Source organism: Puma concolor, chromosome C1 (assembly GCF_028749965.1).
Source record: "Puma concolor isolate L17-30 chromosome C1, mPumCon1.1.hap2, whole genome shotgun sequence".
Taxonomy (NCBI): domain Eukaryota; kingdom Metazoa; phylum Chordata; class Mammalia; order Carnivora; family Felidae; genus Puma; species Puma concolor.
In genome coordinates, this window is record NC_141674.1 from 212,111,472 (window position 1) to 212,138,539 (window position 27,068).

Genomic DNA, 27,068 nt, shown 5'->3' on the forward strand with positions numbered 1-27,068 from the left:
TATTTTTGCCCACATTATTTTATTTGGCACAAGCACTGCCCTTTAAAAATTAGGCGTTTCCCCCACCCTATTAGTATTTTCTTACTTAAAAATACTTAAAAAGTCCTAGAAATTTCTAGTTAAGTTTCTCTGTTTTACACAGAGATCACACGGACACAGCATTAAAACACCTGTCTGGGGTCATGGTAGGGAGAAAGCCCGTTGTCTCCCCTATGGTCACGAGGAATTGACTTGAATGTCATTCTGTGGATATCCAGGAACGTCTGGAGCTATTCCTGAGGTAGATTTTTAACAACAAAGCTCAGCAGAACCCAAAGCGAAAAATAATCATGACCGAATTCAATGGTGATATTACCAAATTTTAGCTTGTGAATAATGCCATGTTATCAGGATTGAAGAGGGATCCTCAGAAATGGGACCAAACCTTGAAATTCTCTCAGAGAACTGCATGCTATATAGAAATATACTGAATAGAAGAAGAAGGAAAATGGCCATGTGACAAAAAATGTCCCCTCTCTTGCCAGTTTCAGCAAGATAAAACAAAGATGTGAGCCAAGCAACAAGGTGAATCTAGTTAGTATTTCTGCTCTGGAGTCGGGAACATCAACTCCAGAATGACTGGAGTTTCTCGTGGTTTGTTTCCATGCCATTTGCATGTCCTAAAGAGTAATCAGAACCAGAATTTCCCAGTCCTTGCTACTCCCTGGGGTCCCCAGCACGGACTGTTTGACTGAGGTGACGGGACCTGTTGAATGCATCCAGCTGGGCACATAGACATCTGGTCTAAAACCGATATTTTGTTGGGGTTTTGAAAAGGTTCCTTGAAATCCAGACTTAGGAAGTGTGTCATTTTGTGTCACTCGGTGGCTTTGTGACCTGGCGGGTCCTTTCTCAGTGGATGCAGTGGTTGCCATAAGGTTAGAGCTTTGTTTCCATGTTGACATTCCTGGGTCCGTCTGGGTGGGGCTCAGCTGGATTCTGACATGTAGCAGAGCTCTGTGGCTGCTCTTGGAACTTGGTTGAGCAGATGATGTATATGCTTCTCATTAGAAAAATGCCAGCAATAACTGCAAAATAACTCCCATAAACTAAAAACTAGAGAAAAACAAGTAGAATTAATTAGACACACACAAAATATGACTGTGTCTATTATTGATAATACATAGCGGTGCTATTGATTTGCTTGCATTATGAGATAACTAAGACCCAGGATCTTAATATGAGTCATTTAGATTTGCACAATACTTTCTTCTATCTTAGAAGAATCACGTATGAAAGTGTAAGAAATGAAGTAACTAGGGGTACCTGGGTAGCTCAGTCTGTTAAATGTCCGACTTCAGCTCAGGTCATGATCTCACGGTTTGTGGGTTCGAGCCCCACATCGGGCTCTGTGCTGACAGCTCAGAGCCTGGAGCCTGCTTCGGATTCTGTGTCTCCCTCTCTCTCTCTCTCTGCCCCTCCCCCGCTCATGCTCTGTCTCTCTCTTTCAAAAATAAATAAACTTTTAAAAAATTAAAAAAAAAAAAAGAAACGCAGTAACTAAGAATGCGGGTTCTGGAGCCAAGGTTGCTTGGGTTCAAACGCCAGCTGACATCACCAATAGTGAAAAAAACCCCACTAAATCCCACTGATATGTGTGTATGTTTGCAGGACAGTGCAACGCCATATGTAATGTCCCCAAGGATGAATTTTAGATAATGAGGTTACTTCTTACATGCTTTATCCCTGCCTTTTCCAGATCCATACGTAAAATGTGAGACTGGGCTGATTTCAAGTACCTCAGTGGAGCAGGGAAAAGGAAATTGCTGACTTAAGCATTTAGCTAAGCAATTCAAGAAATGAAGGCTTGGCAGTGGTGAGGTTGACAAAAACCCTTTGCGATTACCTGGTTATTCTACACTCCCCGCAACATCCGAGTAGGAAACAGCAATCCTGCAGCTTACCTGAATGCTGATAGGCAGGTTGAGTCCTTTCTGATCTACTACGATCACTGTCATAATGGTCTGGATCACCAGGGCCACGAAGGTGTTCATTCCAAACACCAGGGCATAACGCTCCACACTCAGATTAACTGCAATCTGAAATCTATCATTAAACGTTGAATTACATTTTTTTGGAAACAAAGTACACGTGGGATTCTTACCTTTAAAAGACAGAAACTGAAGATAAATGTGGTGACTTGTTACCCGCACTTTTTGTCTAAATCTCCTCCAGTTTCGACAAAGGGGCAGAGCAAAGAAAGGGAATTAAAAAATACAGTTGAAGGCCGAATTAAAATACAGTTGAAGGAAATAGGACAAAATTCCTCCTCTCCAATTTAATGCTTCCAGAAATGAAACCTAAATGTTCTCCGGTCTCACTCATAACCTGAGAATATTCAATGCTATCTGATTTTTGATACCTTTTCGCAGCGAAATGTAAGCACCGCCCAATCTACGGAATCGTTTGGAGCGTTATTCTTTTTATTGTCAATTGTATTCACAGTTTCAAATTTTTGTAAGTGAATTATTTATTCATTGGAAGATCAGATCATGCCTGGCTATGCAGCTGAGTGAATCTGTAATTTATTTTTGATAATTTGATAGATTCTGTATCTTACAACTCATGAATGAGTGGCAGAAGTATGTTCTCGAGCGCTCTCCCTTGGAACAAAGGTGAAAGGCTTTGGGTTCTGAATATCCTTAAAATGAAAAGAAGTAATGCAATCCTACCTTAACAATGCCCTCACGTTAAAAAAAGAAACTTGATTCATTAAACTGACATATTTCCATGAAAAAAGTAAACCTGCCAACAAACTTTCTTTCTTTTGTTCCATGATCTTTTCCCATGGTGTTTATATTTCCGTGTTTCATCAATTGCTTATCAAATATTTTTCACACATTAAAAACCAAAACAATACAGCTTTTGGCTCTACCTCTTTCCTGTGACTTGAAATTCAAATGTTTCTTATCTCTTTGGTTAATACCAAAGCTTATTTCCTATAGTCAGCTTTCTTTGCACTTCTATATACGTAACAAAACATTTTTCACTGTTAAAAAAAAAAAAAAGATTTCTGGGATATACAGTTTCTTATAATTGTTGCATCTGCTTCTTTCAAAATACAACTTTTTATAACTTTCTGAGTATATTTTGCTTCACACAAAAGCATATGCCTACAATTACATAAACCAATGAAATCGGTCATGAAATCTACGTGTGATCATTCAAAATCAGGTTGCACCATACCCCGTGAGGGCAAATGGCTTGCAATAAAAATCACGACCTGACAGTGCATCATTGCTTTTGGTTTATGAACCCACAGAACTTTGTTTTTTCTCTGATGACTGACCTTAGCAACATTCAGAGGGCAAACAGTTAAATGAAAACACGGCTTAATTGTGTCCAATTTAATATGTAATCAACATTTAATACTGCAATCGATTAAAATCCTTCTGAAATTCTGAAAGAAACTCTTGAAATGCAACAGAAGGGAGAATATGGCGTGGGTTTAGGTGTGGAGAGACATGGCTGGTAATACTTACGCTGCTATGGTTATAAGAAGCATATAGCTGGACTTGAATATTAAATAGCCAGCATAGCATACCCAGATGTTGGTTGTGTAATGCATGAGAAACAGAGAGCCTGCACTAATGATGGAGAAGATCGCTAGAGCCAACTCTCCCAGGAGATCCCAGTTGACTTTCACAAAGCCCACGGCAAAGGCAGCCACGGCCCCTGGAAAAGAAACATTAAGGGAGATCCAACACAATGACTTTACACACAGGATATGTCAACATGCTCCCTTCAAAAATCCAGGTCATAGGTAAATCTACAAGATGAATATATGGCTTTCACAAAAATAGTGTGATCCACCTAAATGTGGATTTATCTTTTTCTCAACCATGCTTTCTTCTGGCTTCTCCCTTTACCTCCTATTCTTCCAATCAGTTTCAATTCGTATCTGCTACATGCCATGAACTGCACCCTGCAGAGGGGCCAGAAAGTTTCTTTACCACAGCAGACTGGGGTACACAGCACACAAACCAGCCAGTGACTACAACAGGTGAAGGGCAGGGATAGAGAAGAATGAGACAGCTGCTTAGATAGTACACCTAGCCCATCCACACTTGCCTTTCTTTATTGTCTTTTTACCGTAAATTTTTTCAATGGGTAACAGATGTGTTGCACTGAGTAGAACCTTTTGGTCTTTATTAGTAATCTTAGTCCTTTAGTCTCCATCTCAGTGTCTTTGAGATCTGGCCTCATTTGGGTGAACTCGATATTGACTTACGGGGTTTAAGAGATTGAGTAACTAGGGCACCTGGGTGGCTCAGTTGGTTGAGTGTCTGACTTTTGATTTTGGCTCAGCTCATGGTCTCACGGTTCGTGGGACTGGGTCTTGTGTTGGGGTTCTGCGATTCGGGCACTGTGCTGAGCATGGAGTCCATTTGGGATTCTCTCTCTCTCTCTCTCTCTCTCTACCCTGACCCCCACTCATACTTGAGCATGCTCTCTCTCTCAAAACAAAGAAATAAAAAATAAACTTAAAAAAAAGAGATTGAATAATTGACAGTAATCAGGGTTAGTCTTTATAGTTCTCTTTAACAAAATGAAAGGTATTTATTTTCAAATGACTAACGTTTGATTAATTCCCTTTCCACACGTGATCCAGGAAAGAACCAGTGCTACAAAGAAATAAAATTATTTTTTCGCCCTGAATTTGGAACATAGGGGAAATAATTTCAATAAACCAATTCCAGTGCAGTCCTGATTTGCAGGAATTAAGATGAGGCCTCCCAAAGGAGAGACAATAAGAGAACAGACACTCCATGAGTTTTCTGACATTTTTTGTAAATGTCAGGGTGTGGAAATCTCTTACTTCCTAGAAAATATCTTTAAAGTCTCAGTTGAACTTAAGTTCTCATTTACCAGGATATAAATATTTATTGTAAACTTCAAAGGCAGATTTCCTTCTGACATTAGAATCCTGACTCTCACATATATCCCACTTCTCATTTAGATCTCTTAAGAAAGTTACTTTTGGAGCTATCTGGTGTAGAACCTAAAACTGCTAAAGGTGAGCATGAGCTAAATCAAATCCTTTATTAACAAAACTCTTTCCATGGTAATCCGGAAGTCGTAAGAGTTTCATCCATTTTCTAAAATAATAAAATCTACTCACTTATATACACGGTGAGTATTTTCTTTTGGATATTAAAAACAATCCTGGAAGAACAAGGGGCGTTATTAGCACCTTTCCTGAGGATGAAACGGAATCTTAGGAATTTGGCTAGAATTTAATCATTTGGTGCCTAATCCCGAGCTCTCGAGTTATCCATTGTAACTCTACCACATTAAATAAAAGTGTCATGGTCTTCTTTTTCTTTTTATCTCCTGTACCTTCCATTCCGAAAAAAAAAAAAAGAAAAGAAAAGAAAAAGAGAGAGAGAGAGAGAAGATTAATATGCTTTCTGAACAGAACCACCGTGGAGTTGAGTTTAGCAACTGGAGACATAAACTCAATGGGGGTAGCCCATCAAAGGAAGACAAATCAATGTTTACTTACCTCCAAAGGTTGCAACAGCTTCTACTGCCCCATTATAGATGAAAGAATTTTGGGATGGTGCCTTGTAATCCCACAGGATTTGAACATAGTTCAAAATTTGGTTAAAACCTGCTGTGGAAAAGGCCCACCACAGAGACCAGTAAAAAAGATGATGTGAGGAGTAGCATCCCTTCAAATCTTGGAACCACTGTACAAAAACTCTCAAGGCGACATTTCTTGGCACCGGATTGCTCACCCGCCGACCCTCCAGGGTCCCTGAAATGGTGGGTATTTCTGAAGTGGGTTTCTCTTCGCCACCTGGTGTGGGAACCTTGTAAGTTTCATCTAACACTGCGGTGTTGTTTGGTGGCTTTTGCACTTCTTTGCTGGGTTGTACATGAAAAAACATGCTCTTCTCAGGCATTGGTAGGAACAGGGAGAAAAGAAGGGCCACACAGACAGAGGCCAAGGATATGACGTTGAGGTAAAAGTACGATAGGCTGGCCAGGGATACCAGGAGCTGGGCCAGCACCGAGGCCGCCGTGTAGGCCACCAGGGTGACGCTCCTGCAGTAGCCGCTCACTTTCTGGTAGTGCTCCGGGCTGACCACGCTGTAAATGTAGGCATAGTAGGCCACCTCGGTGGCGGTGACCATCCCATAGAAGAACTCTACAACCTGCATGGCCCTCACTCCCTGGCCAAACAAAAGCAGCAGCCAGGTGACCACGAAGCTGATCCCCTGCAGGATAATGACTGGCTTGTAGCGGACGTAGTCGGTGGCGATGAACACTGGGAACAGCAGTGCCAGGTAAGAGTATGTCCAGATGGGAAGGATCTCATTTGTGATCTGTGAGGTTGAAAGATGGATCACGTGACCACGAAGTGCCAGGAGGTGAAAGAGATAGAAACCTTTTTAGGTAGTACATTGCCATAGTATAGGTGGCTCGCCCACTATCAAATTCTGCGTCCAGTTGGATAGCATAGTGTTCGTATTAGCGAAGAGCACGACAGAAAACTGATTTTCAAGGAAAAGACAGCTCCTCCCCCTTCTCTAAAACCAAACCAGTTTATCAGTTTATGCGAATCCCAACAGAATATATTTGCTTCATGCGGAATCCGAACTCTTTTAAAATTTAAATAGTATGCACATTTGAGTTAAATTAGTTAACAATCGTTCAACAGACACTTCTGGGGTTTTCAGGCTCTTAAAATATACCGTCCCCTTCCTGTTCAAAGGTTTTAATGTTAGACAAAGCAGCCCCAATGTTAGAAGAATCGGACAACCTTTATGTTTATTTGATCCATCACCACGTCATAAAAATCCACAGTCTGATGAGCTCACGCGAAGACAGCAAAGACTCAATAACCTTGCAGAATTACAAAGTGCGAACAAGTAATGCACAGAAAGTTCGGTGCCAAATTTGCTGGGCTCCTTAACCCTCTTGTCTCCCAATTCTATTGGTTGATCTCTGCTTGCTCAATTCTGGCCTCAATTTGATGTGGGCATCACACGGCTATCGTCCGAAATGCAGGGGACCTCAGAGATCATTCAAAGAAAGGAAAGACCGACCAAAGGAGTTGATCTTTGGGGCAGGATGGGTGTGGCAGAGACTCATTCACACCAGCCTTTGTCCTGTGCCTCTCTGCTGTCTACAGCAACCTCCATGGGTCCCAAGGTCAATGATGAGGAACAGTTCAGTGATTTGAAAGGCTAGTGGGACTGAGCGGCACCTCTCAGCATAGGTGCATTAACTGGTCTGTAGTGGTCACAGAAGCAGCCCCCAACGAGTTCATTGGCTGGTTTTGGACCTGTCTTTGTCCTTTGTTTTGTCTTAGTCCTGACAGGCTCCCATCTGGACAAAACTGGAAACAGAGTCGCCCCTAACTGATATTACATCACCCCACAACAAGTTTGCTTTCCTGTCCTTCGCACCTCACCACCAAATAACTAGCATCAATTAGCCTTCTGGGCAGAGTTGCCCACCCTGCAGTGTTTCTCATGGCTATGGCTGGAGCTTACAAAACCAGCCCACAGTAGCGCTCCCATTGGGTGAGTGCATTTTCTTGTTGCACTTGTTATAAAAAGGGAGGTGAACCTTTTACGTAAGAGAATTCCGTCTTCAGGGGAAGCTAAAACTGGGAGATAAAGCTGTTAATGTCTCACCTGCTGGTTAATGGTTTTTCAAGACTGAGTAAGTGTCCTACAGAAACGATGCAGTTCTTTACCAGATCCTGCTCCTACCTTGGCAGCCTGAAAGTTTCTTAGGACTGGATCCTGTGCCTGGCAGAGACTTTGCTTTAGGATTTGTTTAACAGATTCCATTGAGACCTGAAAGTCACCATGCGTTGAGACTAATGGTAGGACTCCACAAGAGTTAAGATAGTTATTACACATATAGCTATTACACATATTACACACATTGCAAGTGTGAGGAGAGAAGAGTAGTTTGAATAGTTGTATTAAATGACAAATACCATGAAAATAGGATCAACTGAGGTCAGTGTGTTAATGTCTCAAGTTGAAAGAAACCCTAACCCAAAGTCCGTCCGAATGCTGTAAAATTAAACCACGTTAAGATATGTATATGTATCAATTTACCTCTGAGCTGGTCAGGTTTTTATCTGGTCCAGATAAATATGGGACTAAGAAGGGTTCTGAGGGTCTCATCATGGAGAAAAATCCAAATAAACACAGGATCACGGTGGGATAAATCCAGGAATGGCTCGGTGAAGCTTTGAAACAACCCATTGCTGATCAAATGGAAACAAAGCCAAAATTAGCTGATGTTTAATTATTTTTGGTATCTTGGATATAAAGAAAACCCGACTGCTAAACATTTTGTGAAAGGATAAAATTTCACCTGTCTGCAGTTGAAATGGAAAGGTGAGTGATGAGTAAGTGTTCTCAGATATTCCTTAGGTGCACCAGTCAAACCCTTCTTTGTCAACGGGCTTGGTCCTCACTATTGCTGGGACAGGATCACACTTCCCTAGTGTTCTCCATCACAAACATGATAACGAGTAGTTACTAATAAATGGTAAACAATGGGTTAATCAATGTTCGAGAGTAAGTAAAACATTGGTTGGTGAATTACTGGTGTACATGTGGTAGGTGAAGTACCTTTCGGAGGTCAAATGTAACTAAATACCCATTTAGTCGATCAAGTTGCTACGAATCTGCCCACTATATTTTGCACCGTGACCATGAAATCTTGAACACGTCGAATGGCACGTCTTTATTCACACATTTATCTCTCTATTACACTATCCCTTGATTAGTATTGTGCTTGACACATAACGGACACCCAAGATACTTTTGTTAGGTGTCTCCAAGAATTTATAATTCTTCAGTTAAAAAAAAATTAAACCAGGTACAGATCCAACTGGCCATTTTTTCCATGTTTCCCCCCTTTTCCAGGTTGATGCTAATTCTATGTTGGGAATGAAAGGCATCGCTTTGTAGACTGTTATTCTGCTTTTCATTACGACTGGGTCCATTTCTTGTCTCAGTCTGCAGCTTTACACCCCTCAGTGGGGCAGGCAGCTCATTAATGGTTTATACTTTGTTCCTAACCCACAAATGAGATTGCTTGAAGTTCAAATTTCAGACAAAAAGTCCAATGGATTATCTGCAATAGGAAAATTCCTTCTTATTCCTTCCTATTTTGGATCAAGCTTTACTTACAAAATATATACATTTTTGGTGGCCTTGGATGAGGTTAAGTTCTCTGAGATAATTTATAGGGAGGAAACTAACTTGTGAGTATGAGGCTTTTCTGCACGTTATCTAATTAAGTCCTAATAATAGCTGTAAAATATACACTATTTCCCCAAATTCCCAGGTGAGCCTATGGGAGATCCAAGGTGTCCTACAACTGGCTTCAAGCCACACGGTCAAGATTTGAATACAGATCTCCCGGACTTCTCTCTGGATCCCTTCCCCTGCTCCACTCTGTCTCATTTTGGTGGCCCTATTTCACTGGGCTGCTGGTAGTAAGCCTACTGACAACCTCCCCTTGCAGTGAGGGGAGAAAGTGTTTTCACGAACACATTTGTCTTAAAGATTATGACTTACTACATAGAGCTTCCCAGGTCAATTGTAGTTTGAAAGTGGACCCAAGAGAGGGAAAGTAATCCTCACTCCAGAGGAGCAAGTCATTGAGTGAAATTCCAGGGATCCAGGAAGAGGAAGAGGGATGTGGGGAGGGCCTACTGGGTCACACCATGGGTCTGCCACCCACCCCATCTTTTCATAAGGTGACCTCAGACCACTGCATGGTTCCTATCTGGAGTTAAATGAGGGGAACACTGTGTGTTTATGTCAACAAAACCCTCAATGAAGCAGCGCAGAGACAATGGAAATCAGAATTTGGATGGGATCATAATTGCAAGCAAGGCTGACAACACGAAAATTTTGCCAAGAGCATACTGGGTTTGACTGCCCTTGGCCCTCAATGCTTGGGATTTATCTCTTCCTGAGTGGTTGCTAGAAGCTCCAGAGACCTGCTGGGGCCTTCTTTTTTTGTAAGTAATGTTCTCATGGAAAAGTCTAAAAGTCTATCAGAGGTCGGCAATTCTTGAGGCTTGCCCGTCTTTCAAAGGGTGGTCTTAATGGGGTGATATCTGTGGACTCCACGACTAGAATATTCTCTCCATCTATGTTGACCATGGATTGTCCACTGACTTCAAGTCGTCACCTTCATCTTCTCCATGCATCTCAGAGAACTAGCAGTGCTCTCAGGGCTCCCTGGGCTGTTAAGAGCCCTCTGGATTACCTGCCCCTTCATCTCTTAACTGTTCTCTTATGCTACCCAGCTGGACTTGGTGAGGAAGGTCACACAGAAAAAGACACTGTATGTCCCACTAGAGTGTAAGCAGGAGGGCGGGGTGTTTTGTTTGGTTGGTTCAGTGCTCTAAGCCTAGTGCCTAGAAGAGTGTCCAACACATGGTATGACTTGCAGAAGGAAGGGGATGAAGGTCAAACCTCGCCACTGAGATCTAGTAAAGATTTGTCCACATTCCCAGAATGTACTGCTAGCTGCATCAGGTAAAGGTGAGGGAGGTCCTTAATTCTACAAGCACCTTGCAGTTTAGTTGTGCATCTGTAAAATGGGGTCATGATGCTAACTACGTGTGTGGGCTTTCCATGAGCATCAGGTGCCTTGGTATCTGCAAGGGATTTGGTGCCATGTTAGGCATAGGGTTGCTGCTCAAACACAAGGCATTTCTCTTCCCTTCGCTCTTTTTCAGCTTCGATGATCCACAGTGATTCTGGCTTAATGAGGAGAAAAGGAGGGAAGGTGTCTGACCTTAGCTGAAGATAATGGGAAATATCTGGGGAGCTCATCCCTGAATCCTAGGAAGCTGGGCTTCCTTTCCTCACTCCTTTTCAAGCCTCTGCCCCACAGAACAGCAAACACATGCTCCAAAGCTAGGTTTCTGGCCAGAGGAAATAGAAGGCATCTAACCAAACAATAGCAGGTATCCATTAACCAAGAAGGACTGGGCAGAGGAGTTCAAGTTTCCTGGTTTAATGGCAACAGGAACTCCCAGACCCTTACCAAGGCCATGTCTTGCCTAGTGTCTATTCTTCAGGGCCACAGCCATCGTGACTGCCCGCTGGGAGACTTCTCAGAGGCGAATGGCTGTTCTTTCACCTTCCCCTACCCCAAGTTCTCTTTGTCTAGCACTAGCTTCTTTCCATAATCCTTTCCTACGCTGGTCTGTTAACAAGGACTGTGTGAACTTGACTGGCATATCAGATGGCCTGGGAGCTTCGTGGGTCAGTAGGTATGGAGGCCCAGGAATCTGTGTTTATACACACAGCGATTCTGACACAGGAGGCCCAAGGACCACTCGCCCGTTACTCAACCCCCCAGGGACACTGGCTCCACGCCACAGCCTTGGATCTTAACAGGGTGGAGGGCGAAGTGGATGGAAACCGTCCAGGGAGCTTTTGCAAAACTACATGTAGACACATAAGACCCTGAAATTCTTTTCTGGCTCTCTAGGGCCTGAAGAGTCCAGGACAGGTGGAAAAATCCTGAGGCGACCGTGGTGTTTTGAATATGCCTCTCACGCTCTGTCTGCCTTGACCCACCAACCCTTTCATGTGCACACATCACTCCCTGTTTGTGATCCATTCTGTCGCATTCAGCCCAAATCTGTTTCTAGTAGGGACCCTGGAGTGCCTGTATCTAGCACTGAATCAACAGCAAGGTTCTGGCTCCTTCAGTTATCACAGCACACAGATGGGTATCTGAAATTCTCCAGCCCAGCATGACCTTTCACCCACCTTCTGAAGGCACTGATTTATTTTTTCTTCCTTATGTAAAAGCCCGCAACTCACACGGGTAAGATCTATCAGCTATTGTTCGCTGGCCTCCTGCTTCACACCAAGCATCGTATCCGTTATTGTATGAGACACAAGCATTGTATTAGACATTTAATGATTGTCTGTAATCCTTAGAACGATCCTAATTATATACATTATATGTATTTATCTATAGTTATTAGATTTTCATATAACACAATAATCATATGCAGATATTTATTATATAAATAATCATAATTATTAGCTATGATTATGTGAAATAAATATACATATAATTATATAATATGTAATACAGATTTATTATATTTTATATTTTTTTAACTTTTTAAAAGTGTTTATTTTTTGAGAGAGAGAGAGAGTGCAAGCAAGGAGGAGCAGAGAGAGAGGGAGACACAGAATCGGGAACAGGCTCCAGGCTCCGAGCTGTCAGTACAGAGCCTGATGCGGGGCTGGAACCCATGAACTGCGAGATCCTGAAGCTGAGTCAAAGTTGGACACTTAACCGACTGAACCCCCCCCAGATGCCCCTAATTTATTATATTTCATATTATGTGTTATACAGTTGACCCTTGAACAACACGTTTGAACTGCATGGGTCCACTTACAGGTGGATTTTTTTTTTTTTTGATAAGTAGAGTACAGTACTGTAAATCTATTTTCTCTTATGATTTTGTTCTCTAGCTTACTTGATTGTAAGAATAGAGTATATAATACATATAACATACAAAATAGGTGTTAACCGACCATTTTGTTATCAGTGAGGCTTCCAGTCAACAGTAGGCTAGTAGTAGTTAAGTTTAGGACGTTTATTACGTCAAAAGCTTACTACGTGCATTTTCAACCGCACAGGGCATTGGCATCCCTCATCCCGATGTTGTCTGAGGATCAATTGTAATTCCATATTTTTTATATGTCTCTAAAATGTTGCCAATTTCTCAGACATGGGAATGGAGCCTCCTCATGGCTCATGGCCACTCCACTAAGAAAGGTTAAGATTGAGTTCAGGATCGGGTCTGTTGGTGTCACGTTTGCATCTTCCCTCTACTCGGAGGGGTAGGCATCTCCTACTTCTGCGGCACCATTTTCACCTCCTGGACGTTTTCCTCTCACTTCCTCGCCAGGTGTCCCCAGAGTCACTGTCAATGTGGCCCCTGGGTTTCCAACCCAACAATCCAGGTGCTGCCCAAATCATTCTCTCCTCCTGGAGAAACCTCTGGCTAATGGTCTCATAAAGTCTGGTGGTATTGATCACTACCTTTTATTTTTATCTTATTGAAGAGATGCTACTCTTTTCTGTCACCAAGACGATGACAGTGACAATCAGATTACACAGTCTATACTTTTTTATATTTGGAAAATTGTCTGATTTTTTCCTTGAAGACTCTGTGAGGTAGATAGAGGAGACGGTATTGTCCTCATTGTATAGACGAGAAAATTGAGGGCCAGAGGCAGTCATGTTTGTGCAGGTTTTCACCTTTAATGAACATTAGAGCCTGGACTTTTTTTCCTGTACTTGCCTGTACTTGTTTTTTCCAATTCCAAGTTCAGTAATCTTACCCCTTGCGTGGAGAGGCCTGGTCATACCCTCAAGATTCCAATTCCTTGTTTGTTTTGGGAGAGTGTTTTTCAGATTGTGGGTGTCAAGAACATTCAGTGAGTTGTAAACACAATTATTTTTTTTTATGTTGCAGAAAAATATATTAAAAATCCAAGTGCACCACGGAGTGAGCCTATTTTTTTCTGGGCTTCGTTTGGGTTATCAACATATAAACATAGAAAAATGATCACACCTTATATTACATCTTTCTGTGGGACACAATCACAGGGCTAGAAGTTGCACAGGAGGGGACGCCTGGGTGGCTCAGTCGGTTAAGCGTCTGACTTCGGCTCAGGTCACGATCTTACAGTTCATGAGTTCGAGCCCCGCATCAAGCTCTCTGCTGTCAGCGCAGGGCCCACTTCAGATACTCTCTCCCCCTCTCCCTGCCCCTGTCCTGCTCACACACACTCATTCTCTCTCAAAAATAAATAAACATAAAAAAACTTAAAAAAAAGAAGTTACAGAAGAAAATATAGGACTAAATATTTACACATGTCCCTCAGAAGCATACCTGTTAACATCATAGAACACCTGTTCTGTCTCCAAAGCACTCAGCCTCCACAGCAACGCACCATCATGGAAAAGACTGTCCTTTTGCTACTTTTCCACTGATAATTAATTTTGACCCTGTAATATTATCTTGCCCCTAGAGAACACTCTAAACTTTCCTTCATTTCGCTGACTCCAACTTAAGGTCGTGAATTGTATTGATTTTCGGACTTGATGCCTCTGAAAGCAAGATGTCGACCTTTCCCCTTTCTGTGCTTAAGATAATCCTTCTAAAAGTTGCTCCTGCAGTCATAATTCTCGCATATTACTCATATGCTCCATTGCTATTTTTTTTTTAAAGGCACAAGAACATTATTTTGGCAGGTGGTTGAAAGAAAATACAATACAAGGACATTCTCCAAAACAAAAGTCAGCTTATCGGACGATCGTGGCTTGAAATCTAGAGTGAAAATGCCAGAAATAACAAGGGAGGCTCAATGCATCAGCTGCTCCTTCTGGAGGAAACTTGGAGCCGTAGCTGAGTCAACCGCCGAACTTACCTTGGTTGGCGGGGCCGTGTGGGAAAGTGCTTCAGAGAGGGAGCTCTCACTAGCAGCAGCCGCTGGAAGAGGCGAGCGCTGAGCATGCAGTTCGGCTTCACCCCCAGCTACAGCTCCCCCCCACCCCCCACTGCAGGGTGCCAGCGTTCTCCCTGCCCAGTGGACTAGAGAGCACTTACTTCCAACCAACTGCACCACCTCCGCAATTGCATCACATCACGTGGGCCCCAGTAGTAAATGGTCACGTGCACTGTTGGGGTTATCAGCCAGCACCTGTGACCTTGCCTGAGCTCTGGAGGCCACACTTCTGCATGGGGAAGAGACCCATCTAGCTTATTTTGGAAGCGACATGTTCCTTTCTCTTTTTGGTGGCAAGAAAACAGTGATTATTTTTCATTAGTGTCCACCAGGGACCCTTCAGCCAGGTCTGCAGTCTCTTCTCTCAGGTGCTACGTGGGGTCCGGTTCTGGAAGATCTCATGGTTTTCCGGCCACCTCCCTTTCTTCAGGGTATGTGGGATGCTGTAGCCTTCAGAATGAGAATCCCTTTGTTAGGGTATCTAAACCAACTTTGTTTTAAGGTGCTCAGAGACTTTTCTCCATCTCCTAAAAACTTTAAGGCTTACTTGTGTTTCAGCTACGATCAGGTTGGGCTGGGGCGACTTCTCACTAGTTTGTTTTCATCTGCCTCGGAACAATGTCTTTTTATGCCTCGTCTTACGTGTTTCCAGTCTCTTGATATCAGAGTTCATGTTTTTGTCTTCTCTTTCATTCCAATCGTTACCACATTATTGGCCTTTCCCCACTCCTACTGTTCTTTAACCACAGCCTTAAATCTTTCCAACTGGCTTTTCCATACGAACGTGCATAGCTTTACCAACAATCTCCAGTGTTCTTTGATTTACAATATTGTCCCTGAAATTCCCAACTTTCTTATATTGGCTGCAAAAGAATGATACTCGTCATTATCATTCTGTGGTAGGGCGAAAAGGAAACTTGATTTGACGGTTGCCGGGATCCCATTTGGATCGGGTTGCAAGGTAAACGTAGCACTCACATTTTCTGCTTGCTGAAGTCTACAGCCATTCACTCTGCCGTATTTCCTTCAGTTAGTTAACTTATCGACTCACTGTGTGAACGAAACCATTTCCATACTTGTGCACACAAAAGTGGTCACGTATTGTTTATCTGTGCCATGGGGGACCCCATTGGGTCCAGGCCAATGTGGACTTCATCCAAACTGCAAGCCCTGTCAGTGTCCTGTTTCCTAAATGATAGGCTATGCGTGTGCACCTGTAAGTATAGCTGTAAAAACTTTGGGGCCGCAAATATTTCTGAGTGTATATTTCCATTCGCGTAGAACAGGCAACTATTAAAAAGCAAGAACCGCAGACACTGGCCCATGCTGGTGGGCTTCCTGGCTCCTTGCGGAGTGGACTGGGTGGACTTCTTAGCTAGGGGGACTCCAGGTGATCAGATTCCACCACCCACTTCGTGAAGATGGGATTCTCCTCCCACAGCCAAAGCTTTCAGAGCTGTGAGCTCCCTGACGCAGGGACAAGATGACCTAGTCCAAGTAAAGATCTTTTCCAAACCCCGTTTTCCAAAGGTTTCTTATAACAGAGAGCCTGGAGTGTCAGCGACTTGGTCAGTGGAAAGGCATCATTTTATCAAACCCTCCTTCATGCTTGTTTTGAAGATATTGCCAGAATTAACTGAGGTGCCAACAACTGAGGAGAAAACTATCCAGAATCCCCAGTCTCCACCGAATTCCTGCCCAGTATTTCCTATTAAACATTCTAGTCATCTCAGAGAGGATACCTGACAAGTCAACTAGCATCTGAAAATGGGCTGGCCTCATTTTCACATTATTCTCCAGAATGTTTACTGCAGTCAAAACACCAATTTCAAACAACAGAGCACCAGACTGGTCATTTAAAATAACCATGAATCTTACAACCTCTAAACGCCAAAAGACTTGGGCAGCTGGTCCAGAGAGATGACATTTGCAAACAGTTTCACTCCCCAGGGTCCACAGCCTTTTTAAAAACAGAGTTTGGGAGGTATTTGTTACACTTTCCAAAAACCCATCTTTCAGGTTTTCAACACTGCTGGCCCAAGCCCCTCACCAGTCAGAAGCAAAGCCAAAGTCTGATTACTGAAAACTGAAATGTATCCTTTTCACGGACAACAGAGTAGAACAACATCCTGAAGTTACGCCTTTCGATCTACTTACTACTTACTTACTAAAGAAGAGAATATAACTTGGAGCGAAACGTCCAAATAAGTCAAGGAGCCACAGCATGCTTGAATCCAGGCAAGTTGATGCTGGAAGAGTATGGGGAAATGATTCCAGGGAATTGCTTAATTACTGTTCCTCTGTTGAAAATCAGGATCGGAGGTCAGTTTCGCCCTACTGTATTTTAGGCTTCATCATATTTAAAATGCACTTCCCTGACCTCTACTTCACTCCATACACAAAAACTAATTTGACATAATCAGCTCTAGAAACCACAGAGTACTGTCTAGAAGAAAACGTCTTTATGGCATAGAGGTTGGAAAATGTATCACTGAAATGACATAAAGGACTCAGCTTACAAGAAATGAATTGATAAACTGGATTTCATCAAGAAACCGTATCTCCTTATCAAGAGATACCATGAGGAAAACTACAGAGAAGACTTTACGACCACTGGAATGCCTAAGCACAAAGAGACTAGCAAACCAAATGCTGGCAAAGATTTAGAGCAGCAGAATTTGTACACATCGCTTGTGGGAAAGTAAAATGCCACCAACAGCTCTTTGGAAAACCATTTGGAAATCTATACAATAATTCCATATACTCCCAATAGTGAAAACACAGGAAGCAACCGAAATGTCTCCTAAACGGTGAATGGGGGTGGAATAAACAATATTGTGTATTTAGGCAACGAATGCTGATTTAATCAGCAACATAAGAAATGAGCTATTGCAAAACCTTGGTGAATATTTAAAAAGTTATGCTCTGCCAAAGAATCCAGGCACAAAACTGTGATTCCATGAAGGTATGTAAAGTCCTAAAGCCAGCAAAAAGTAACTTACAGTGATAGATACTGGATCAGTGGTTGCCTGGGGGGTAGGGGTGGGGCGGGGAGACAGTGGAGGGACTTATTGCAATAGAGCACAAGAACACAAGGGAACTTTCTGGAGTGATGGAATATCCTATGTCTTGATGAGATACAGACACATGGGTGTATACAATTATAAACATTCGAACTTAAAATCCATATTTTATGTTGTATGTACATTATATTTCAAGTAAAAAAAAAATATATCGTACTTCCCCTCCCCACTCCCCAATCTTTAAAAGCATTTTGTTGTGGGGCACCTGGGTGGTTCAGTTGGTTGAGCATCCGACTTCGGCTCAGGTCATGATCTCACGGTTCGTGGGTTTGAGCATCACGTCAAGCCCCCCGTCCAGCCCCACCTCCAGCCCCACGTCGAGCCCAACCGGTTTCTGGGCTGACAGCTCAGAGCCTGGAGGCTGCTTGGGATTCTGTCTCCCTCTCTCTGCTCCTCCCCTACTCGCACTCTGTCTCTCTCTCAAAAATAAATAAAGATTTAAAAAAATTTTTTTAAAGCATTTCATTGCATGGGACCCTCCCCAGCCCTGGACTTTGCTTATTGTTGTAAGCACTAAGGTTTTTCCAAATTCTACCAGGGACAATCGGAAAACAGAACAGCATCTTTCAAATTGGGTCTGTCCTAGAAAATTTGGAATGGAAAACAGTGCCTACAAATCAAAACTAGGACAGACCACAAACTTTGTAAGTCTGGCTCCATAGGATACGCTTCAAAATAAAACAGAGGGAATCAGAGTTACCTGTTCCTTTTGTGTCCTGAGTTTATTTCTTTCCAGAACTGAATCCAGTTTCCTGCCTTCAGATTCGGCTGCAGCTCCTTCCTGACGTCCCCTGCTGGGAGTCCTAGTCGCAATGCCCCCCCACCCCTCTGGGAGTCTAGAGTCCTTCAGGACTGAGCAATGGATTTATACACCAAAGCCCACCCCCTTCTTGAGACACTAGAACCCACCCTCTTCCGCAGACATCCTCTTTTGGAATCTCATCAGAAAAAAAAAAAAAAGGAGAAACCGATCTTTGTGAGACACAGACAGGGAGTTAAACATATCAAAAACACTCACCTGAAGGTTAGTACTAAAATAGTCTAGGGGCACCTGAGAGGCTCAGTCAGTTAAGCGTCCAACTTTGGCTCAGGTCATGATCTCACAGATGGCGAGTTTGAGCCCCGCGTCTGTGCCGACAGCTCGGAGCCTGGAGCCTGCTTCGGATTCTGTGTCTCCCTCTCTCTCTCTCTCTCTCTCTCTGCCCTTGCCCCACTCACGCTCTGTCTCTTTCTGTCAAGAATAAATAAACGTTACGAAATAAAAATTAAAAAAGACAAAAAGAGAAAAAAATAGTCTAATTTAGTGTCTCTAAAGTTTTGTATTAAATGACTCAGACCCTCAGAAAACCAAGAAGCAGTACTCTCTACTCTCAGCCACTCATAATCCTTTATGTATCCCCACCCCCACTCCCCAAAAAAACCATAACAAAAACAAACACTAGGGCATCTTTGCTGAAATTAAGCAGCCCACACAGCTTCAAAAGGTGCGAATTAGGCCCATAGATTCAATATGCAGACCAGAATAGTTCTGCTTTTGGTCAAAACATGGCAAGAGTAGATACAAGTGATCTTTAAGAGACAGGCTTCAGATTCCATTTTGTCCTATATGGTGTCGTTCTGTTTTGCAAATGTGTGAAACATCTGCTGATGAATTACTCAGGCCTCTCCAGGATGTTTCTTCTCTGTTTGTCTGCGGTTAGATCAATCTAGAATCAGGTGTAGCTGGAGGGATAAAACTGGCAGACGGCTTACATGGCAAGTCAACTGACCACGTCTGGCCACTGAAATGCCGTGTGGGCAACTAGCCCAACACGTGTGGGTAGCTAGCTGTGTGGACCCGGCTAGGGAAAAAATTGTGCTGCAAGGAAAGACTATGCATAGTTTGAGCTATTTTTCAACTATATAAACTGTAGTAACCAATACCAATATGAAAAAAAAATTTTTGTTTACTTTTTTTAACTTGCATTCATTTTTGAGAGACAGAGAGAGACAGAGCATGAGCAGCAGAGAGGCAGAGAGAGAGACAGAGAATCTGAAGCAGGCTCCAGGCTCTGAGCTGTCAGCACAGAGCCTGATGCAGGGCTCGAACTCACAAACTGTGAGATCACGACCTGAGCTGATGTCAGCCGCTTAAGCTTAACCGACTGAGCCACCCAGGTGCCCCTAATATGAAATAATTCTGGACTACAGACACGCAAATGAATTCTATCCAATGAAGGGACAGACCTCTGCTCCCACCCCCATGGAAAACTGGTTTTACCTCTCAATATTGCCGATCTATAAATATACCCATTCTTCGGTTTTTTCTTTGATCTGGCCGTAACAGTATTACCAGTTTCCTTATTTATGAATTAATAAAACTTTTAACAAAAATTATCCTTTTCCAAAAATTATCTTTTCGTTCTTATTACCATTCATCATTATCTCCAGCCTATCCAATTTATTCCTCTGAATCTAAATGATTTGCTAATAGTTGTTAATTACTGAATATAGTATTTAATGTTTTGACCTCTCACTGCAGACCTTCCCAGCTTTAGGCTTCTCTTTTTCATTCCTCTCTCTCTCCAGGTTTGGTGGCCGGTGTGGTTCAGCAACAAGCGCATGACTTTGGAGTCTGAAGCTCAAGTTCCACCTCCCCCACCCTCCTCTCCTAACCCCACCCGTTTGTGGCATGTACTTACAACCTCCCTCAAGTCAGCTCTTAAAATGTGGATAACCACACCCACCTCCCACTGCTGTCTCAGGAACTGCTCAATCTGGTTCTCCGCACACATTAGTTGCTCAATAAAGCTTCCTTCCCATCTGCCTCCGGCAAGCCACAGAGCAAATTCAACCAGAATGAACACAGCTTGGCACTCATAGTTCAGGGAGAGTGACTTCAGAAAAGGTACACAGTAAATAACTTCACCTCAATTCATTTGAATATTTCTCCTTGAATTGGATTCACCATTACCCAACCTTGAGAAACCACTGAGGATCTCTGGCCAACAATGACTGAGCAAACTCGGTATTTTTGCCCTTTTCAGCTACTAAGAAGACACATTTGGAAGTTTGTTACGTTTGGGTCTATTTAAAAGATGTACCTTACTGAAAACACCCCTTTCTGCCTTAGGAAATACAAACGTGTTCCAGGCTTGGTGAGTACTTCCAGAAAACATTTCCTTCACCCCTTGCACACGTTAAGCACCCACGCCACAACCACAAGCCTTTTGCACATTTACAGCAGCAACACTGACTTGCCAACTAATTGCTGTGCATGTTCTTTCATGAATAAGGCCTCCTTTCCAGAAATATCATTGTAAGGTACGGTTGTGTTTTCCTTTAATTTCAATTAAGGTAGTCTCAGTAGAGGGCGGGGGTGGGGGGCGGAGAGGGCTCTGCCCTTCAAAGTTCCCGGCTGCTGCTTCCCTCACCGGGAGCCCTGTCTCCCTTCTTGGATTGGGATTTAGAATTCTGCGCTGAAGTTTCTTTTCGGTGAAAATCTGTGCACGCGGGTGTAACCATGGGGGATGCTGGCCCTTTCCCAGAGTCGTAGTCTTAGTCTGTTTTGCAGATGGCTGAAAGTGAGATTCTCGCCAGACCCACTTGGGCGAGCCTTCAGCACCGAGTTGGCAGGAGAGCGCAGGGGCGCGCAGCACGAGGCAGCCCGGGAATCCGGGCGAGTCCCAACCCGCCCGCTGCAGCGCGGAGACGCGTCCCGCCCGCGCGGCCGCCACCGGGGAGAAGGGGAGCGCTGCAACCTAGGGGTGATGGTGTTTGGGCCAGGAACTCGCCTCCCGCACAGGCAGTCTTACCTATAGGAGGGGGCTGTTGCTCGCCAAATCTCTCACATCCCGGGAGAACGAGCCCCCGGGAAGGGCCCCCTTCGGCCGGGAGGCCGTCCCTTTGGGTCCGGCCGGGAGCTGAAGGTAGGGGCGGGGGAGAGAGCCTGCCACACACGAAGCCCCGAGGCCCCGCCCCACGTTTTGCATATGCTAATTATAAGAGGAAACTCTGAGAAGTAAATCTGAGGTCTGAGGTCTGAGGGCCAGCTCATACCTGCTACCCTCTGTACCCCAAAAGAGCAACTTTTATAACAATAAAAGTATTATCCTGATACATCAGTGTGATAAATCAGGATGAACTGAGTACAGTGTGGATGTATTTACAGATAGATCCTTGCCTATAAAGCCATTTACGTTTCCCCAAATCTTGTGAGAGAGGAACAGCTAGGAAGCCCATTCTACAGATGAAGAAAGCGAGGCAGAAGGCAGTGGGAATAGTAAACGGAGACGTCTGGAATTTTGTCTGGGCATCCCGGCTGCAGAGCTAATGTTTATAATCACGGTGCTCTTTTATTTTGCTTTATTTTTCAAGGTTGTGAGATGGCGTGGTGTTCTTGCCCTTTGAGAATTTGAACAAATAGTTCAAATATTAAGTAGTTTTTGTTAAGCGGAGGTTGTTTTAAAAAGCAATATGAAGTTCTCGTTGATTAAAATGGAAAAGAAAATGTTTTTGTTATCTTTTGGAAGAAATGGAAAACCCTCCCCAAAGATTAATACTGTTCGATTTTAAGGACTACGACTGGAAACGAAATTGATTAAGAGTCCTCCAGGCGTTCTGGGTCACTGTCCTGTTGGCTTGGATTTTTCTATTCTCATCCTTCTATGATTTGTGGAAAATCGATTTATAAATTACCAAGATACACCTTGGGGATGGGAGTACCCTGCTCGCTGTGCAACAGAGTGCCCTTGTACATTGACTGCCAGGCCCTATCAGAGAACCCTGGAATTTTCTTAAAGGTCGAGGGTGTCATAATTTCCTCCCTACCTCTTGCCAAGAGAAGACCTCATTTTGGACCTTGAGTTTACCTCTGTGTTTCTCTGATAGCCCTTGGCCATAGTCTAAGTCACAGAGAGACGATGAAGAATTCATTCATTTGAAGGGACATAAACATATTTGCTGATTAGGTGACCTGAGGTCCAGACTTGGTTCTGTATTATCCAGTGGTGGGAGGGGTATGGTGAGGTCATAGGCGATAAGAGACTGGCCATGTTGATAACTGTTGACTTGGGTGGTGGTTCTTAGGAATTTATTATACTGTTCACCACTTCTGTTTATGTTTGGCATTTTCCATACCAAAAGCGTTAAAAAAATCATTTCTTCACGAAGAAGCTGTTTGTTGAGTATATATTATATGCCGGATGCTGTTATAGGTGCTTGAGATAGTCCGCCAGAGAATGAGAAATCTTTGCTTTGTAGAACGTACATTTCAGTTGTGCATGGGGTGAGGTAGAGAGGACAGCACAAGGTAAACAGGAGAAATTCCTGAATCTTATGGTATTTTAGAAAGTTTCAGAAAAGTTCAGAAAACCTGGGAGAGGAAAGTTTATTAGGGAGGATCAGGTGCTCAGTTGTGTCAAATGCCACTGGGATCCAAGGGAAAAACCCCATAGACAATGTCAACTTCTCACTTGGTCATCTCACCCAACAAATGAATGGAAAGTCTCTCATGTTGGTACTCAACATCATGGCGGCAATGATATTCATAAAAAGTTGACACAGGAGTGGAGAAAAGGCGACCCAAGAAACCTGACATAGGATGCTGTTTGGTAATGAACTCTCTCTTGCGTGCGCGCTCTCTCTTTCTCTCAGATATGAACTTTTGGAAGGCAAAGGCTTGCTTTTCTTTAGATCTCCGGTGCTGGCCTAAATACGTGGCCTAACACGGCACTTACGTATCTGCTGGATGAACGAGTGAGGAAAACGGACATGAAGCGATGGAGTGAAACAATGACCTACCATGTGGGGTGTCCAACACTTACAACCAGAATTCGGTTGCAAACACAGACATCGGGAGGTCATCTGTAGGAAAACACAGGAATTTCCCTCAATGAGACTGACAACCAAAAGTTGGGGCTCTACCCATCCACCCCCCCGATTTCTATCTTTGTTATAGAATCCATTATAAGACATTATAGGACTGATCATCCATTAGTTGATTAGCCGCTGTACTGGCCTCAGTCATGGGAAGGTACACATCTTTATAGAATGGAAAGACACATTAGAATAAGCAGATTTTTTTTTTTTATTAAATAAGAGTTGCCTTTTTTTTTTTTATAGAGACATAGAAATGGGAGGAAGTTAGTGAATGTACAATAGAAAAGTTGACCAAAAGTAATTTTTTGAAGAAAAAGAAATCTTGGCTATCATGGTTTCACTTTACCAAGCTTATGATATAAATCGATCTTTGACACGGGTGGCTGATGTCGCCACAATATAGGTGGTTATTCATCTTTCTTTCAAGTGGAGACGGGATTACACGGGTGACCGAGAGTATTTACGCGCTTCATGGTACCTTTTGGAAAACCCAGGGTGAAGAAACTGGTGTCGTTATGATACCACACTGGAGGGAAAGAGCCAGCCCTGAAACCTCAGAGCCCGAGGACAGCATGAGTAGCTCCAAGACATCCAAGGACACAGAACTGGAGCAGGCGGGCGGAAGGACGGAGGGAGGTCTTACGCAATGCGGGGAGCAGAGCCCGGGACAGCTCTTGCCCTGGAGGCAGAGCCGCCAGCCCGCCCGCCCGCCTAGCTGCAGCACTGCTTCTTGCAACAGCACTTCTGCTGACAACAGCACTTCTGCTGGCAGCAGCCCTTCCCGCAGCCACACGAGCCGCAGCCACACGAGCGGCGGCAGCAGCAGACCACGGGGACGCTGCAGCAGCCCCCGCAGCAGCCGCAGCAGCAGGGACAGCAGCTGGAGCAGCAGCCCACCCGGTAGCACCTGCAGGTGGTGCAGCTGCCGCAGCCCCCGCCGCAGCCGCCGCCGCAGCCGCCGCAGCCGCCACCGCAGCCACCGCAGCCACTACCGCAGCCACCGCCGCAGCCGCCGCAGCCACCGCAACTTCCGCAGCCACAGCACCCCATGGTGTCGGCAGAGAGGACTCAGGAGAGAGGAGGAGGGAGACTCAGCAGGTGAGGGAGGTCTGGTGCCGCCTTCTGCAGGGGGAGGGGCTTATATATCCTCTTTGGGACCCCACCGAGGGCACGTGGCCACTTCCTTGTTGTGGTTTCCACCAGCTTCCCTGGCAGAATGTCACAAGACCCTGAATGTATTTCCTCACCGAACACCTCTGACTTCATAGGGTCGCTTGTTTTCACATTCACGTCTTCCTCAAGTTGTGCTTCTAATAAAACGACACGTTTCTCAGATGTTTCATCTTGTTTGAATCCAGCAGCCTTCAAGTGCAAGTAAGACACACACACACACACACACACACGAGTCTCACGTGACCAGAGCTCATCTGTTTTGTGAGCATCAGGATCCTTTGGTGCCAATGATTATCTTTTCCTTGGTTGCACGGGGCCCCTTCTCTGCTTGCACATGGTCTTTGCTGGGTGCCGGGGAAGGTGGGACCCCATGTGCAGAAGCAAAGCACCCACATTTGTCTCTTTTCACATGTCAGAAGTTCTGAGGCTAAAGACTCCAAGAGTTTCTCTCACTGAGTTTCAGATTCACTTTGTCCTTGGCTCATGGGTCCAAATATGGGAAAGTCACTTGAAAGGGATTGCTCTGGGGTTGGAGGGTTTGTGCTGATTTATTTCAGCATGAGCTTCCCACGCCGGCTCATGACTCCCTGTGTTCTGTGCTCATGGGGTAGTGGACAGAGCCACGTTGGCTCCAAGGCCCAGAGAAAGCCATGGTTCCTCTGTGACTCAGTTTCCTTAGTTTAGGTTAAGTTATGTCTACTTTATTTTTTAATTTATTTTTTTGAAGTTTAGTTATTTATTTGAGAGAGACGGAGACAGAGCGAGGGGGAAGGAGCAGAGAGAGAGGGAGGGAGAGAGAGAGAGAATCCCAAGCAGGCTCCGTGCTGCCAGCACAGAGCCCAACGTGGGACTCGAACTCATGAAAACGTGAGATCATGACCTGAGCCGAAACCAGGAGTTGGACGCTTAACAGACTTAGCCACCCAGGCTCCCCACTTAACAATTTTCTTAATAATATTTTCTTCTCTCTGGCTTATTTTCAAGTAAGAACATGATATATAGTATACACAACATACAACACTTGTGTTAATCGATGTTGTATGTTAACATGAGGGCTTCTAGTCAACAGCAGGCTATCAGTAGCGAAGTTTTAGTGGAGTCAAAAGTTATATGTAGAGTTTTAAATGTGCGGGGCTCTGGCGCCCCAATCCTGCATTGTTCAAGGGTCTACTGTATATAATTTAATCCTGCCTAGATTTGTGTTGTCACACCTAAAATGATCACAGCAAGATTTTGACTATTACTTATTGGGCTTCCTAGTAAATATGGGAAACTTACTTTGCCACTGTAGCTTCTACTTCTAGCTTTTCTAGAAGAAAAACTAACCAGGAGTATACAATATATAATTCCACTCCAGGTACTTTACCACGTTTCGTGTCGGCACAGTCCTCAGAGGTAGCCATTAGCAGTTCTGGTTCAAAGGGGTCAAGGTACATGCTGAGTGTCACATCTGGGGTCTGAGCCAGGATTCCAACTCAGCTCTGCCTCACTCTGGCGGAACAGAGCAAAGGGACGATCATGTCCCTTTAATTCTAAGATCTGCTCTGTGTGCTCAGAACCTACAGCTGAAATCTCCAGGCTCTGTTTTTCCTCTCGGTTATAGCTTTGAGGTTTGACATCATGAGCAATGGTGACAATGACCTCCCATCGTATTTAACATACGCTGTGTAGAACAACGGCTACTTGAGTTTTCTCTGCGGGAAGGCCTGCAATGGCTTGCACCTACCCAGTCACGCGTCACTTCTGAAGGAGTTCCCGTGTCTCCTTACTGCTTGGGTGCCCTCTGCAAATGTCACCGTAGGTGGCAAAGCCTGGGGGAATGGCGCATGACCTTTGTTTTCACGACCAAGCTTAATTTCTTGGTTGTTTTTTCATACTTTGTAGTATACCGTAATCGGTCACTAACAAAAATGGTACTTACCGAACGCTACCTCGACACCACTGTTTTCCTCACCCGTGGCCTCTTGGAAGATTTCTGCTCTTATTCAAGGCTCAATGAAAACATCTTCTGTGTACCATCATTGCCCACAAAACATCACTCACTCTTTCCTTCCCACTTTTTCTACTCGTTTCTGATGTCTTCATGTCGCCTTCTCTGCGTTACTGCCCCGACTGAGCTCCTTGAAGTCTGGGACCATATTTATTTCTATTCGCATCCCGGTACCAGGAACACAGAAGTGAATTGATACAGGGGCAGGCTGGTGAGAGTTGAGAACGGTGCAATGGACTGAAGGTTTATATCCCGCCCAAATGCATGTGCTAAACCCCTAACCCCCATTGTGATGGTATGAGCAGGCGGGGCCTTTGAGAGGTGATTAGGTCATGAGGGTGCAGCTGTCATGAGTGAGATTAGTCTCTTACAGAGGGA

The 27,068-nt window shown here is 44.0% G+C and overlaps 1 protein-coding gene across 3 annotated transcripts; it reads right to left on the minus strand.

The window, feature by feature from the left end:
- LOC112867326 (thiamine transporter 2-like) lies at positions 1–21,575 on the minus strand. Of its 3 annotated transcripts, none has more exons than XM_086719837.1 (6): positions 21,463–21,575; positions 8,124–8,275; positions 5,546–6,371; positions 3,522–3,714; positions 1,944–2,085; positions 1–1,095 (listed from the first exon to the last, which is right to left on the minus strand). In XM_086719837.1, the coding sequence occupies exons 2-6, from the start codon at positions 8,271–8,273 to the stop codon at positions 919–921; spliced, it is 1,488 nt and encodes a 495-aa protein (XP_086575963.1). In that variant the 5' UTR covers positions 8,274–8,275; positions 21,463–21,575; the 3' UTR covers positions 1–918. The 3 variants fall into 3 exon arrangements, with proteins under 3 accessions (XP_086575963.1, XP_086575961.1, XP_086575962.1); XM_086719835.1 differs by lacking the exon at positions 21,463–21,575 and adding an exon at positions 11,820–11,933; XM_086719836.1 differs by lacking the exon at positions 21,463–21,575 and adding an exon at positions 8,386–11,794.
- Positions 21,576–27,068: the final 5,493 nt, after the last annotated feature.